Genomic DNA, 16,234 nt, shown 5'->3' on the forward strand with positions numbered 1-16,234 from the left:
AGCAGCACCGAGCCCCCCGGAGCCTCGATGGGCCGGTGCAGCGGCTCCAGAGCCGACAGCACRGCCTCAAGCTGCACCAGCCCTTCCTGCAGCACCTTGGGCTCGTGGGACAGGGTCTGGAGACAGAGGGGACAGCAGGGTCACAAAGGGGGGTCACAGAGGGGTCATTGACACTCCTGCAGCACCTTGGGATTGTAGGATGGAGTGCGGGGGGACAGAGAGGGGACAGCGGGGTCACAAAGGGGTCATTGACCCTCCTGCAGCACCTTGGGCTGGTGGGACAGGGTCTGGGGACAGAGAGGGGACAGCAGGGTCACAGGAGGAGTCATTGACCCTTCTGCAGCACCTTGAGATTGTGGGACAGAGTCTGGAGACAGAGAGGGGACAGAAGAGTCACAAAGGGGTCACTGACCCTCCTGCAGCACCTTGGGATTGTGGGAAGAGTTTGGGGGGACAGAGAGAGGGACAGAAGGGTCACAGTGGGGTCACAGGGAGGTCACCAACCCTGCCCGCAGCACCTTGGGTTCGTGAGAGAGAGTCTGGGGACAGAGAGGGTGACAGGGGAGTGACAGGAAGGCAACAGGGGGTCGCAGGAGGTGACAGAGGGGTCACAGAGGGGTCACTGACCCTACTGCAGCACCTTGGGCTGGTGGGACACGGTCTGGGGACACAGACAGCTGACAATGGGATCACAGGGGCTTTACAGAGAAATCACAGAGGGGTTGGTGACTATAGCATGTCACCTGACCATACCAGGATGGATTTGGAGCCCCCAGCTCCATCCCAGGATGGATTTTTAGCCCCCCGCAAGCCCCCTGGGGCCATACCAGGATGGATTTTTGGACCCCCCCCAGGGCCGTACCAGGATGGATTTGCAGACCCCAGCCCTGGACCAGGATTGATATTTTAACCCACCCCCATACCAGAATGGATTTGCAGACCCCAGCCCCATTTCAGGATGGATTTTCGGACACCCCCAGTCCCCCAGGGCCATACCAGGATGGATTTGCAGACCCCAGCCACAGCCTGGCAAGCAGCAGATGTGGGGAAGTCCACAGGCAGGTTGGGCAGCCCCAGGATGGTGACSAGCGGCCGCAGCCCCCGCTGCGCCACGAACTCCTGGCAGTGATCGTCCGTGGTGTTGTTGCTCAGGATGGACTCCACGAATTTCATCTGGGGAAATGGGGCGAGTCAGGGCGGCTGGGGGGGCTCTGAACCCCCCCAGGGGACCCCAAACCCCCCCAGGGGACCCCCGAACCCCCCTCACCACGTTGAGGATGTAATCCATAAGTGGGATGGGGATACGCTCCTCAGTGCCCACCACTCTGGAAAGGGAGAAGAGAAAGGGAGTCAGGATGTGACCCGTGACCCCCCCCCAGGCCACAGAATTGCAGAATTAACAAAGTTAGGAAAAAATTAGTAAGATTAGAAAAAAATTAATGAGGTTGGCAAAGAATTAATGAAGTTGGAAATGATCTTTAAGGCCACTTATGACATGTCATCAAGTGCCACCCACATCCAGGGTTTGTTCCAACATCCCCAGGGACAGTGACCCCACCACTGCCCAGGCAGCCCATTCCAATTCCCAATTCTTTTTTCTATTAAAAATCTTGCCCTGATGCTCAAAATTTCTAAATTTCTCCTGGAGAAGCAAAGATGGCATCCCCTTGCTTTGTCCCCGTTCCCTGGGAGCAGAGCCCAAAAACCCCAAATCCTTGGATTCTCCCCATGGATCCAGCCCCTAAATCCTTGGATTCTCCCCATGAATACAGCCTGTCCAAACCTTCACCTCTGGTTAAAGATTGTCACTGTGGATCCAGCCCCCAAATCCAACCCCTCCCCACAGATCCAGCCTATCCAGACCCCCCTGGTTTAGTCAAACCCCAAACCCTGGGACTCTCACGTCTGGCTGGGCTCGGCCTCGCTCTGCTGGGCAGCCCCGAAGCTCTGCATGGCCTGCACCTCCTCCTCYTCCTCATCCTCACTCGAGGCCTCCTCAGCAGCATGGGGAGAACGTGGGGGTGGTGCAGCCGCCGTCCCATCCGCCTTCTGCATCGACGGCTTCTGGCAGATGTACTTGGGGTCCCGGCCCAGGCTGCAGATCTCCTCCAGCAGCTGGAGGCGGTTGTGGTTTAGGGGACACTTCTGGGAACACCCCAAACACCCCCTCCAGTGTCCCCACCCGTCCCGGGGGTGTCACCTTGATKATGGCGGTGGTGGCATCAGTTTTGAGCGTGGGTTGGTGTCGCATCAGCTCGTCCACAGCGCTGCCCAGGTTGGAAGCGGTGTCGCCTGGGGGTGACAGAGGAGGACGTTTGGGGGGTGGAAGAAATGTTGGGGGAAAAGCAGAAAAGGGTTTGGAGGCTAAAAAAATTGGGGGGTGGTCTCTAAAATAAACAACAGCCCTCTCAAAGTTTAACCCAATCACTCAGAAGCAATTTAAAAGTTGAATAGGTGCTTGCATGAAAGGCTGGGTAATGGCCCCCCTCAAAAAATAGTAATCAACCCTAAAATAAAACTCCTCCAGATCCCAGACAACCCCTGGGGTTCACTCTGTGGGTGTCCCCCCCAAACCCCCCCTGGGTTTACTTTGTGCCCCCTCTCAGACCCCCAGGACCCCCCATGTCTCACCGAGGGGGTCGGAGCTGCGGCGGCGCCGCATGGCCGGCAGGTAATCRGGGGACAGCAGCACCTTGAAGAGGCGCTCGAAGGGCTGGCACTGCACGAAGCTCTGCAGCCCCCGCGCGTTCAGGCACAGCGCGCTGAACACGTTGGGCAGTGAGCCCAGCACCTCCCGTGTGGCTGGCACCTAGGGGGCAGGGAGGGTCTGTGGGTATGCCTGGGGCAGGTGTGGGGCAGGGGAAGGGTTGTGAGTGTGACCAGGGCAGGTGTGGGGCAAGGCAGGGGCTGTGGGTGTGCCCAGGGCAGGTGTGGGGCAAGGCGGGGGCTGTGGGTGTGCCCAGGGCAGGTGTGAGGCAGGGGAAGGGCTGTGGGTGTGACCAGGGCAGGTGTGGGGCAAGGCAGGGGCTGTGGGTGTGCCCAGGGCAGGTGTGGGGCCTGGAGGGGCGGGGCAGGTATGGGGCAGGCATAGAGTGGGACAGGTGCATGGACAGGTGGGAGAACAGGTGCAGAACAGGAAATGGGACAGGTGCAAGGCAGGTGTGAAAATAAGTGCTAAACAGATGTGGCAACAGATGCAGGGGACAGGTGCAGAGCACGTGGGACAGGTGGTGAGACAGCTACAAGGGACAAGAAATGGAACAGGTGGGAAGACTGACAGGGTGACAGGCAAGATGATGCACAGGAACACAGGAAGGAACAAATGCCAAGAAATTTCAGGGAACAGGTAAGGGGACGCATGATGGGACAAGTGCTAGGACAGGGAATGGGATAGATGCAAGAGAACAGATAAGAAGACAGGTAAGGGGACAGGTGAGGCCCACATGTCCTTGATGAACACTGCATGCAGCACGACATCAGTGAAGGAACAGGTAATGGAATTGATAGAAGGGCAGTGAGGGGATACATGAGCAGACAAGTGAGGGGTAAAACAAGGGGACAGGTATGTGTCACACTCACGTCCTTGATGAGCAGCGCGTGCAGCATGACGTCGGTGAGGCCGTTGTCCTGCAGCGAGGACAGCAGCGAGGGCTCCTGGAACACGAACACCGTCACCACCTCGGTCGCTGCGGCGGGAGGAGAGACAGGGGGCACTGARGGCGGGCCGAGCACCTGGGCAAGGGGACAGGGGTGTCCCCGGTCCCTGCGTGCCCTCCGGGCGTGGCCTGGGCGTGGCCGAGGCGGGGCTCACCCAGCAGGAATAGCGAGGGCCCATAGTACTCGGCGTTGCTGATGATGTGCTTCAGCGAGGTGGGCAGCGAGCCATCCATCACTGCGAGAAGACATGGCGGGGGTTCAGCAGGTACTGCCACCCATGCTGTCCCCCAGGGGGATTTGGGGACACGGGGAGCACCCACCGTGCCGGATGCCGTCGGAGAAGGCAGGGTCCTGGATGGCTTTTTTGAGGAAGTTCAGCATGGATTTGAGCAAGGCGGCACGCTGCGGGATGCACTGCACTCCTGGCGAAGTGGGGGACACGGAGGAGTGAGTCTCCCCTGCAGCGTCCCCACTGTCCCCACTGCGTCCCCCAGCCCTGGGGGCCACCTACCGCCGCGCGGGGAGGGGGTAGCAGCACTGGTGCTGGGCACAGCAGGTGGGGCTGGCGGCGCAGGGTCCGGCCGGGCTTCGGCCGAGGGTCCAGGGCTGCTCTCCATGGCCACGTCGGTCACTGYAGGGAGACGGTGACATCGGTGGGGTGACAGGGGACACAGCAGGGGTGGCACAGCCCTGCTCCCGGCCCTCTGCTCACCCTCCATGTCTGTCTCCATGTCCTCACCCTCAGGCAGGGTGGCAGCAGGTGGTCGCTGCACCTTGGGCTTGATGACGAAGGGACACTCACGGCGGCATAGGTCCACCTCGTGCTGGGGAGGGGGGAACAGACATTCAGCACCCCAAAACAACCCGGAGGGACCCCAAAATGACCCGGAGGGACCCTGAAATCACCCCAGCAGTGGGGAAAGTACTACCTCGAGGCGGTAGATGAAGATGGAGAGGCCGCTGTGTGACTGGAAGGCAGCCATGTCCAGGTTGGTGATGAGATCCACCACRCGCACTGCCCGTGTGACAAACGTGATCTGGTCCTGCTCATCCCCCAGGAACTTTATCACCTRCAAAGGGACCAACAGTGTGTGAGGGGATCCTAAAGGTGGCCAAGACCCCTCCCCAAAAGTGAGGGCAGCCCACCTTGAGCAGTGCCTCCATCATGCCGCAGGACACRAGGGCCTCGCCGCCCGCATCGTAGCTGGCCAGGTGGTAGAGGAAGGAGAAGAGCGCCGTGGCGAACTGGTGGGGGTAAGGCTCCATGGAGGGGTCTGGGGGAGGGGACAGGYGGTGTTAGGGTCAGTCCCACCCCCCAGGTGACCCCCCCCCGTCCCCCCGGACGCACCGATCATGGCCTGGATGCAGTTGCGCACCAGCACRGGCAGGAAGCCGTGGTAGGAGGCAGTGCCGGTGCAGTCAATGATGCTGCTGAGCTTGGGCGTGCGCTCCAGGTGCACGATGGACGTCAGCGTCCGCAGCGACGCTGCTTTGATGTCCTGCCGAGGGGACACATGGATGTGATGGGTTTGGCGGTGCCACTGGAAGGGTCTGGGGGTTTTTGGGGAGGGGTCTCACCATCAGCTGCTTGTCGGTGATCTGCAGCACGTCCACCAGCTCCTCGATGAGCCCGTTGTACAGGATGCTGTTGGCTGACTCCTGCAGCGCATTGGAGTACACTGTGGAGATAGGGGGTGGTGATCACCCCAAACAGCCCCTCAGGAACCCTCAAACCCACCCCAATTAATCCAGCCCTTAACAAAAGCCCACCCAGGATAGAGATGGCGTGGAGCCGGGCCTGCACTGCTTGTAGCCGCTTCTTGTGGTTGGAGAAGCCGTGGGCCAGGCGAATGTGGGTGAAGAGCAGCATCTGCAGGGAATTTAGCAAAGCTCAAGGAGGGGCTTAGGGGGTCAGACACCCCCTCTGGGTGTGACCCCAAACCCCTCCAGGTCCCTCCACTGCCACCCTGCACCACGCACCTGCTTGTCCTTGGGAATACTGTACATCTTGGTGAGGGACTCCATGATCTCCGAGGGGCTCTCTGAAATCTAGAGTAGGAGGCAGAAGAATTGGGGAGGGGGCAAGGGGCAAGATTGGGGTGAAAAGGAAAAAACAGGCGGTGGGAGTTTGGGGGGACCCTAACAAAGAAAAGCCCCCTCCCCAACTCACCTTGTCCAGCTGCTCGATGTGGATGTAGTGCAGGGTGGTGCTGGTGGCCTGGGGGGGTCAGGGGAGGTCAAGGGGTGGGCCCAAGGTTTTGGGGGCCCACCCCGTGTGTCCCCAAATGTCCCCAACATCCCCGTCACTCACCCTCTTGTCCACCTTCACCTCRACGCCCGGCTCGGCGTAGAACTCAAAGTGCAGAGTGGTGGCACTGGGGGGGTATTTCTGGGAAGRGACATGGGGGTGAGGGGGGRACACTGGGGTCCCCRCCCYAGGGKTGACAGGGCCAGGCTGGGGGACACTGGGACACGACARAGTTGGCAAAGGGATGGGAGGAGCCCAGGGGTGACAAAGGGGTGCTGGGGGACCCTAAACTCAGGAAGGTGCCGTGGACAGCAAGATGTCACAGAGCAGAACAGGACACGGGTGGGGACCCCAGAACACCCCGAGGGGACACAGGACAGCACTGGAGACCCCAGGATGACACTGAGGGGCCTCAGCATGTGACAAAGGCACACGAAGCAATGTCACGAACACCAGAACATAACAAATAGTCCCATGAAGGTTTTGGGGACATCAGAACGGGACAAGAGAGAACATGACAGAGGACAGGAACTCCTGAGCACCTAGAGGGGACACAGGACACCATCAAGAGACCTCCAGATGGTGTTGGGGCGCATTTGGGGTCCTGAGGAGTAGCAGTGAAACTCAGAATAGATATGGGAACCCCAGAATCTGACAAGGACGAGTTTGGAAACCGGTTTACGACAAAAGAAAAAATCCAAAGCACCACTCAGAGGGAACAGGGGCCGGCACTGGAGGACCCCATACCATGACAGGAGAGCATTTCGGGACCCTAAAGACTTTGGGGGTCCCTAAGACATGACAAGGAACACAGAACAACACTGGGGAACCTCAGTATGCCACAGGACATTGCTGAGGGACCCCACAGCACCCAAAGGGGTCATGGGACAGCAGAGAGGGACCCCAGAACACTTCAACAGGATGGATGACCGTATTGGGGAACCCCAAGACGTAACATATGACACAGCACAATACTGGGGAAGACCAGGATGGCACTGGGGGACCCTGAGGGGACACGATGAAAAACCCAGGACAGCACTGGGGACCCTGAGACATGAATTAAAATATCAGACAGTTTTGGGGGTATCAAGAAGTGACAGCACACTTGGGACACAGGGACAAACACAGCACAGTGTTGGGGCTGCCACGAGACAATGAAGGGACACGGAATGATCTTGGGGCCCTGGGACAGGGGGAACAGGAGGGCACAGGTGAGTGCTGGGGACCCAAAGAATGGCACAGGTGAGTGCTGGGGATCCCAGGGAGGGCACAGGTGAGTTCTGGGGACCCCAAGGAGGGCACAGGTGAGTTCTGGGGACCCCAAGGAGGACACAGGTGAGTTCTGGGGACCCCGGGACAGGACAAGAGGACACAGATCAGCTCCGGAGGACTCCCAAGTGTCACTCACCATCATGTGCAGGTCCCGGCAGCACTCAGCCAGCCCGAACCCATTCTCCTTTCCACCCCAGCTCTGCAAGGAAACCAGCCCAGCTCAGCACTGCCCAAACCCCCCCAAAACCCTCCCAAAACCTCCCCCCAAGGGCCCCCCCACCTCAGCCAGGTGCTGCAGGCGGGCGAGCAGTGGCCCGCGGCGCTCCGAGCCMAGGCGGGTGATGTAGTTGGAGCGTTTGCTGAACACGTAGAGCAGGTTGAGCACGGCCAGCACCACGTGCATGTCCGAGGARGCCAACAGCGTGGTCAGGTGCTGCAGGGACACGGTGCGTCAGGGAACGCTCGGGGACAATCGGGGACATTCAGGGAGGGGTTGGGGGCGTGCCYACCTCGATGGAGCTGTAGAGGTGGCGGGAGAAGCTGTACTCGATGAGCAGCGCCGTGAAGTTGAGCAGGGCCAGCAGCAGGGCCTTGAGGGGCTGGCGCTCGGGCCGGTCGCAGGCCAGCATCCAGCTCATGGCCTCCACTGGCCGGCCGGCCTCGGCCAGCAGCGCGTCGAAGCGGTCCAGCAGGTCCACCCAGTGGTACAGCTCGCACTGGAGGGGGGCAGGGGGGTGAGATTTGGGGGTGGGGAGCACAGCATGGACCCCAACACAGCATAGCCCCCCCATCAAACCCACCCAGTGGTACAGCTCGCACTGCAGGGGGGCAGGGGGGTGAGATTTGGGGATGGGGGACACAGTACAGACTCCAGCTCCCCCAAATCCCCAAGTAGGTCCACCCAGTGCTACAGTTTGCACTGGTGGGAGGGCAGAGGAGTGAATTACAGACCCCATGGACCCCACCCCAGCCCCCAAACTCAGCCCAACTGCCCAGGAACCCACACAGGCAGGGGGGTCTCAACCCATGAACCCCCACATCCCAGGGGGGACCCCAAGCCCAGCCTCCCCTGGGCAGCAGGTGGGCCCCATTCCCAATACAAGGCAAGAAAATGCACCCCACTCCTGGTGGTTTTGGGGCTGAGGGAGAATTTGGGTCCTCCCTGAGTGTTTTGGGATCTAGAAAGTGTTCTCCTACTATTTCAGAATGATTATAGGGATATTGAAATTCCTCCTTGAGGTTTTGCAACTACGGGACAGAAAGCATTTATAACCATAAACACCTCCAGGACAAAAACAAAACAGGAAGAAACCCTTTTGGAAGAACAGGAAGAAATTGGAATACCTGCCTCAGTGTCTTGAGAGAACGATAGGGGTACCCCCTATCATACCAAGGGTGCTGTGTGACACTGCAGAGCCCTCCCTCCCCCTGAGTTTTGGTGCTCCAAATCAAACACATTCACAACCCTCCCAGTCCCAGACCATGGGAAATCAGGCCCTTCCTTCTGGAAAACGATAAGGACATTGCAGAGCACCCCCAGTTTGGGAAAAGGCAAATAAAAGGCAGGGTAACCCCCTAAAATTCCAGGTGAGCTGCAGGAACATTACAGTAGCTCCCTCCCACATTTTTAAGGCTCTAGAAAACTCCAGAATAGAATGAAAGGACCAGAGCTGTGAGGTTTGAGGGGCTCAGCAGAAACCAGGGATTCCTCCCCCGCAAGTTTAGTGGTGTTGTAGGGAAACAACATTCCCCGTGATTTGGGGAGGTTCTGGGGTGACACCACCACGACAGTGACTGGTTTGGGAATGAGCTTAGCACCATACTAACAAGTTAAGGACAATCCCTCAGGAATTTCAGGTGGCCCACCTCATCCCTGGACCTCCCCACAGGGTTTCTGGACACCCCCCCAGGGTTTTTGTCCCCCCGCACCTTCCCGATGTTCCATGTCTTGATCTGCTGCAGCTCCGTCACCAGCTGCTCATCACTGCACGCCTTCAGCTTCTCGATGAGGGCCCGGCAGTCRGCGGGCTGGGGAGGGGACAGGGACCTTGTCACTCTCCTCTCTGGGTGTCCCCAACACCCCCTGGGGGTCCCCAAATCTCCACCATTTTGCTCCCAAAGCCCCCAACCCCCCCCAAGGGTGTCCCTGATCCCACCCCCGGGTGTCCTGTCACAATCCCTGCCTCGACCGCCCCCAGGGTGTCCCCAAACCACCCYCCCCAGCATCTCCCCTCCCTCCTCACCGCCTCCGTGGGGGTTTTCTTCAGTTTCGTCCGATCCACTTTCATTTTGGGGGTTCTGGTTCTCGCGTTCCGCCTGCGGCCACACGGGGAGGGGGGAGGGGGGTCACACCGGGGTCCCCCACACCGCGGGTCAAACCCCCCCACGCCGGGGGGCCCCGTGTCCCGACAGGGCCTCGCTGTCCCGACAGGCGCCGCGGCGGCCGCGGCCGATGACGTCGCGGCACCGGCTGAACAATGAATGTGCAAAACCCCGCCGTGCCCGGGGGGGTCGCCCGGGGCCCCCCCCAAACCGCCCTCCTCCCCAATTAGCCCCGCGGGGGTGACGAGGGGCTATAATTAGGGGCTGTAATTAGGGGCTGACGCGGCCGCGTGCCGGGRCTCCCCCGCCCCCCCTCGGGGCCCCCCCTCTCCCGCCGGCCCGGCCGGTTCGGTGACGGTGACGCATCACATTGGGGGGCGGGGGGGGGCATTCCCGGGGTGCCGGGGCTGTGCCCCCGGGGGCTGCTTTAGGGACCCCCCCTCTAAAAAGAGCCCGAGGGTTCCATCCCGTATTGCCCCCAAAACAGCTCCGTAAAAACCTTCCCGACGCGAGACGCTCTCTGTACCCACCCCCAAATTCTCTCGAGTCCCCCCCCGGCAGGTTTCCACACACGCCCCTCCCCCCCAGTTTTAGGGATCCCCCAACCGGGGGGCACGGGGGACGCAGAGCAGCCCTTACCGGGAATCACACCCAGTCCATCCTCGGCCCGGCCCGGTCGCGGCAAGGGAGGGGGACCCGGGTGCTGCTGGGAGGGAATTTGGAAAGGGAGGTGTGAGATACCGGGGTTTTGGGGGTCCCGTGTCAGCGGCTGAACGATGCGGGGGGGTTGGGATGGACTGGGGGCACTAAGGGATGACTGGGGTGGGGGGGGGCGCCTGATCCCAGGTAAGGGATCCCCCAAAACACAGCGTGAGAATTGCATGGGCGGAGGAGGGGGGCTGAATGCTGGGAACCCGGGAAGAGAACAGCCCGAAATCTCTGCARAATGTGGAAAGGGGCAAATTGAGAAAAAAGTACTGGGCAACCACAGAAAAGACCCCCAAATCCATGGGGATCTAAATGAGGGGAAATCCTAAATGATGGGGGCTAAATCCCGGAGAGCTGCAAGAAGCAGGGCCTAATAAACTGGGGAGGGCTGGCTGGTAAAGAGGTCCCCAAAATGCCGGGAAACCGCTGAGGAAGACCTGAGCTTTGGGAAGGGTCTGCTAGGAGATGATGGACTCTCTAAATAATGAGACATGGAAAAAGTACTAGAGAGAACCCCTAAAATACAGGGGAGCCCTATAGACGTGAGAAGGCTAAATCAGGAGGTAAGGGAAGCCAAACACCCTAAATCTCGGCGGGGAACGCCTGAATCCCGGTAAGGGGGTGTGCCAAACCGGGGGAGGTCGAAGGGAGAGGGGGAAGGGGGGCCGTGAGGGAAGGAAAGGGGCCCCCAAATCACGGGAGGCCGCTGGGGAGGGGGGGTGGCGGGAGGAGGAGGAGGAGGAGGAGGAAGGCTCCGAGCTGGGCGTTGCTCTGGCAACGTCGCGGCCTTCGCACCGTCACGGCCCGGGGGGGGGGGGGGGGGGGGGGGGGGGGGGCGGGCCCCCCAGGACGGAGCCGGGAGCCATCCCCCCTTGTCGCGGACCCCGCAGCGGCGCCGGGCCGAGCCTCCCGCCCCGCCGGCCCCGGTACCTTCTGTAGGCGGGGGGAGCAGGGGGGGTCAGAACCCGGCCCGGGCCCGTCCCGCCGCTGCCGCCGCCGCCATCTTACACTGAGCCCCGGCCGCGGCCCGAGATCCCGCGAGAGCCGCCGCAAGTCCCGCGAGAGTGGCCGGCGGGACAAGGAGGGGGCGGCACCGCGGGCCGAGCAAGGGGCGGGGCAGCGCCGCCGAAGGCCAATGGGAACGCGAGAGGCGCGGCGGCGAAGTCTCGCGAGAGCGCGCCGAGCAATAGGGCGGGAGATGAGAGAACCTCGCGAGATTTCCGAAGAGCCATGGGGGAGGGGAAGGCGTCCCTCACGGATCCCGCCTCGTACCGGGGCGGTGGTGGGGGGGGGGKGGAGCGGAGGGGCAAGGGGGGAACGGCCCCGCCCGCCACAGAGGGGCTCAACCCCCGGCTCCCCCCGCCGGCCGCGGACCCCGCGCCGTTCCCTTAAGCACCGGCACTCACCGGCACGCTGATGAGCGAGATCTCGCGAGGCGGTGGCGGCGGCACTTTGGCCCCTAAGCCTCGCGAGAGGAGCGCGTAGAGAGGCGAGACCGGGAGCGGGAACGGACCCGCCGAGGGTGGGGGGAGGGCAGGGGGAGCGCTGCCCCTGCCTCAGCGGCGGGAACGGCGGCGGCGCGCGCAGCTCTCGCGAGAGCGCCGGCTGAGGGCAGCTCGGGATCTCGCGGGAGAGCCGGCTGACTGGAGCAGATCTCGCGAGAGCACCAGCTAAGGAGACCGCAAGCTATCGCGATGTTTCGCGGGAGCTGCCTAGCGGCGCGCGCTAAAGGCATCACGTGACCCAGCGTGGGTCATTTTTCATGAATTCGTGTTTTTCTTTTTATTCTACAAATACAAAAGGGGGGGCGGGGCCGCGGCCTCCGGACACGCCTACAAAACCGGGGCAGCCAATGGGAAGCGGCCCCGCCCCCATCAATCAACCTGAAGACACGTGGGGGAGGGGCAAAAAAACCCTGCAAGGACCAATCAGAGATGGCTCCGCCCCCTTAAAGCCAGGGGCAGGGCCTGTCCAATCGCCTGAGCTCCTGGAGGTGCCCAATGAGGGAGAACGCCCCACCCCTTCATCTCTGTCACAGCCAATGGGAAGGAGGGAGCAGCAGTGGGCGGGGCCTGGCCACAGCCCCACCCTTTAGCTGCCAACCGTGTGGGCGTGGTTTTGCATGACCACGCCCACTCAACGCCGCGGCTCGTCCTACACGGGAATGGGCGTGGTTTGGGCAGTGGTTGGGGCGTGGTCTCACGGTGGGGAATTCGTGTTGTGGGCGTGGCTTTCGTCGGTCACGCCCCCATTTCGGAGGGTCAGAGTGTGGCACGCCAGGGCAGGGCCACGCCTGTAGGGGCGGAGCCTGATACAAGCCACTCCCTTTTAGTGGGCGTGGTATTTAATCTAGCTTATGGGTGTGGCCCTCAGGCCCCACCCCTTCTGCAGCARCCCCACCCAAAGTTCATTCTTCACACTGCAGGTAGGCGGAGCCTGAGCTGGGCGTGGTCAATATCCAGGCCCCACCCTACACCGTCCTATCCCCGCAGTGCAGTGGGCGTGGTCATGCAGGAAAAGGTGTGGTCTGGGTGACCACACCCCTGGGCGTGTCCCAGCCCCACCCTCAGAGCAGCAGTTTCCCGTTGCGGTGGATTTTGAGGATCCGRCCCAGGCGCTGCTTGGCTGTGGCCAAACCCTTCCGGGGGCGCTTCCCTGTGGTGGGATTGGGAATGTCACCAGAGAGGGGAGACGGGACCCCCGATGGAACCCCCTGTTCTCCAAATCCCCCCTCAGACCCACAAAACCCCCCACCCCAAAACCCCCCTGCAGATCCTACCTTGGAGTTCCACCAAATAACCCCAAAAACCCGCCCAGACCCTCCCCCAAATCCCCATAAAACCCCTGCACCCACGCCCATACCTCCTTGGACCTGCATGTGTTCCCCCAAAACACCTCAGATCACCCTGAATCATCACAAAAACCAATCCCAGAACCCTTGAAATCCCCTTGGACCTCCCGAACCCCATGACCCAACCCTCCCTAAATCCCCACAAACCCCCCAACCCATCCCCAAGCCTTCTCAGATCCCCCAAGCAGCCCCAGACCTCCCCCAATCTCCCCCCAAAACCCCTCAAATACCCCTGAATCCCCCAAAAAAATTCCACTGGACCCACTGAAATCCCCTCAGACCTCCTCCACTCACCGTGGCTGGGGGGGGCAGTGCCCGGAGGGGGTCGCCGCTGGCTCAGGAAGACCCCCGGGGCCATGGGGGTGGGCGCCCGGCCCGGCTGTGCCCCAGATGGGGGTCCCGGCCCCCCTGGCCGTGCTGTGTACTCGTGGTCAGCCAGGCTGGGGGGGTAGGGCGGCTCTGGAGGTGGCTCTGGAGGGGGCTCAGCCTCGGYTTCTCCCCCACCCAGCTCCGGTTCTGGTTCCGGGTCCCCCTCAGGGTCCCCCTCAGGCTCTGGGTCGGGCTCTTCGTCCTCCTCGTCCTCTTCATCTTCCTCGTCCTCCTCTTCCTCAGGGGAGGGGGGCGAGGGAGGGCGACGCTTGGCTGGGCCCTTCCGGCGCTGCAGCTTGCGGTGTTCCTGGGGGGAAAAAATGGGGGGCTCAGGGGGGTCCTGGGGGTCTCAGGGAAGGGTTTAGGGGACTTTGAAGTGAGAGAGTCTAGAAAGGGATATGAACCTCTGGGACCTCCCAAATATCCCCTGACAACCCCAATCACCCCACAACGTCCCCAAATCTCCCTCAAAACCTCCTGGAACCACACTCCAATCCCTCCCAAACACGCTAAATACCCACACAAACCCCAAACCAAATCCATGATACCCTTCAAACACTTCTGAACTCCCCTAAATATCCCCTGACAGCTCAAATCACCCCACAACCCCCCTCAATACCTCTTGGACCCCCACCCCAACCCTTCCTGGACCCCCTAAAAACCCTCCCAAACTCCAAACCACCTCTCTGAAACTCTCTAAAATCCCCTTGTGGCCCCACCCCCACCTCCCCAGTGTCCCCCCAGKGTCCCCAGTTCACCTGCTGGGCCAGTTTGGCAGCAGCGGCCGCCAGCCCSGTCTCCACCGAGGCCACGCGGGTCCCCTCACGCACGGGGCGGCTCTGCCGGGGCAGCGACGGCGTCACCCGCGCTGGGGAAGAGAGGGGGAAAAANGGGTCCCCAGTTCACCTGCTGGGCCAGTTTGGCAGCAGCGGCCGCCAGCCCGGTCTCCACCGAGGCCACGCGGGTCCCCTCACGCACGGGGCGGCTCTGCCGGGGCAGCGACGGCGTCACCCGCGCTGGGGAAGAGAGGGGGAAAAACCCAAATCAGACCCCAAAAAGGGGGGGAGAACATCCCAAAATCAGACCCGAAAAAGAGGGGGAGAACACCCTGAAATCAGATCGAAAAAAGAGGGGAGAACACGCTGAAATCAAATTCAAAAAGGGGGGAGAGCGCCCCAAAAAAGGGGGTAGAACATCCCAAAATCAGATTCAAAAAAAGGGGGGAAAACATCTCAAAGTCAGATCCAAAAAAAGTCTGATCCAAAATGAGACCTGAAAAAAGAAGGCAGAACACCCCAAAATTAGACATCGAGCAAGATATCTCTCCCACCACCTGGAGACCCCCAAACTCCTCTCAAACCTTACCCCCAAGGACCCTCCCACCACTCCCCCAATTTTTTTGGGGTGCCCCCSCAAACCTTTGGGACTCCAGGGAGCGTCGTCCGTCACCTTCTTCTTTTTTGGCAGGGATTTTAGGGCGGGGTCGTCTTCATCCGACTCCAGCGAGGGATAAACTGGGGAGAAGGCAGAAAAAATTGAGTTGGGAGGGTTTCGGTGATTTAGGATTCGATTTTTGGGATTCATTTTGGGATTTGGGATTCAATTCTACCCCAAAACACTCACTGTACTCGGCATCCTTGAAGCAGGCGCCCAGGCTGTCCTGCTCGTCCAGGCTGCCCTCAGCCTCGCTGTCCGTGCTCCGGGGGGCTGGGGGGGCTCGCCGGGGACCCCCAGACCCCCCAGGACCCCCAGCCCGCTCGGGGGGACCCCCTCCACCCCACCAGTTGGGGGGTCCCAGGGGAGTCCCGGCGGGCAGGTTGGCCATGCACAGCATGCCCTGGATGGCCTCGCGTGTGCTGGGGGAGGCGGGTGCTTCGCTGTGGGGGGAAGAGGGGAAATTTGGGGGGTTTGGGGGGGGTACGACCCTGCTGGAGAGCCCCTCCCCAAACTCCTGGGGAACTTCCAAACCTCCCAGGGACCCTAAAGCCATTGTGGACCACCAAAGACACCCCCCAAGCCCAAACCCAGCTCCCCCAAAACCCCCAGGGAACCCTAAACCAAGCCCAGCCCTCCAACAGTGCCCCCAAATTCAAGCCCAGGAACACCAGGAGACCGCAAAGCCCCTGGGGACCCCCCAACCCCACCCCAAAATCCCCCAGCCCATCCAAACCCACCACCCGGAGACCCCAAAAAATTGCCTCTCAAATTTCCTCTCCAACCCCCATCTCCCACCACCTGGAGACCCCCAAAATTCCACTGCAAACCCCGTCTAAGCGCCTCCCCAGCCCCCCCCGGCCCCCCCACCTGAGCTGGGGGTACTCGGAGCCCCCCACTTGCCGGCTGGCCTTGAGCAGGTCCAGGATCCCGGCGCTGCCCCCGGCGCCCCCCTCGTCCTCCTCGTCTGTAGTGTAATCCTCCTGAGGGTAGAGGGGGGAAAGGGGGGTCAGAAATAACCCAAAACATCCCCAAAAACATCCCTAAAAACATCCCAAAATCAGCCCAAAAACATCCCAAAACACCCCAAAAACATAGCCAAAACATCCCCAAATATACCCCAAAAACATCCCAAAACCTGCCCCGAAAACACCCTCAGTACGTGGTGCAAACCTCCTGGGGGAGAAGGGGTCAGGAATGCCCCAAAAACACCCAAAACATCCCAAAAATACCCCAAAATCATCCCAAAACCACTCCCAGTCTGTGGTGCAATCCCCATGGGAGGGAAAAGGGGTTCAGAAACATCCCAAAGACACCCCAAAAATGGCCCCAAACTCCCTCTGGAACCTTCCTGAGAATCCCAAAAAAAAACC

At 61.1% G+C, this 16,234-nt stretch overlaps 2 protein-coding genes across 2 annotated transcripts; both read right to left on the reverse strand.

The window, feature by feature from the left end:
• Positions 1–6: 6 nt before the first annotated feature.
• On the reverse strand, positions 7–11,805 carry LOC130587469 (E3 ubiquitin-protein ligase HUWE1-like; the record flags this gene model as incomplete). The annotated part of the gene is made up of 26 exons (XM_057388445.1): positions 11,614–11,805; positions 10,139–10,205; positions 9,421–9,493; positions 9,107–9,205; positions 7,687–7,893; positions 7,458–7,610; positions 7,314–7,376; positions 5,969–6,046; positions 5,828–5,875; positions 5,638–5,706; positions 5,428–5,527; positions 5,236–5,336; positions 5,006–5,156; positions 4,804–4,931; positions 4,587–4,727; positions 4,370–4,481; positions 4,169–4,288; positions 3,978–4,079; positions 3,812–3,892; positions 3,580–3,686; positions 2,632–2,809; positions 2,201–2,292; positions 1,904–2,115; positions 1,268–1,325; positions 997–1,173; positions 7–116 (listed from the first exon to the last, which is right to left on the reverse strand). Coding segments are annotated over exons 3-26 (2,732 nt in total), but the record flags the coding sequence as incomplete, so codon positions are not given.
• A 178-nt stretch (positions 11,806–11,983) lies between these two features.
• LOC130587468 (histone lysine demethylase PHF8-like) lies at positions 11,984–15,904 on the reverse strand (the record flags this gene model as incomplete). The annotated part of the gene is made up of 6 exons (XM_057388444.1): positions 11,984–12,862; positions 13,353–13,734; positions 14,334–14,443; positions 14,846–14,941; positions 15,051–15,304; positions 15,732–15,904. Coding segments are annotated over 6 exons (1,104 nt in total), but the record flags the coding sequence as incomplete, so codon positions are not given.
• Between the last annotated feature and the right edge of the window lie 330 nt (positions 15,905–16,234).

This window comes from Malurus melanocephalus, unplaced genomic scaffold (genome assembly GCF_030028575.1).
Source record: "Malurus melanocephalus ecotype Western Australia unplaced genomic scaffold, MMel_1.1 scaffold_1938, whole genome shotgun sequence".
Lineage (NCBI taxonomy): Eukaryota > Metazoa > Chordata > Aves > Passeriformes > Maluridae > Malurus > Malurus melanocephalus.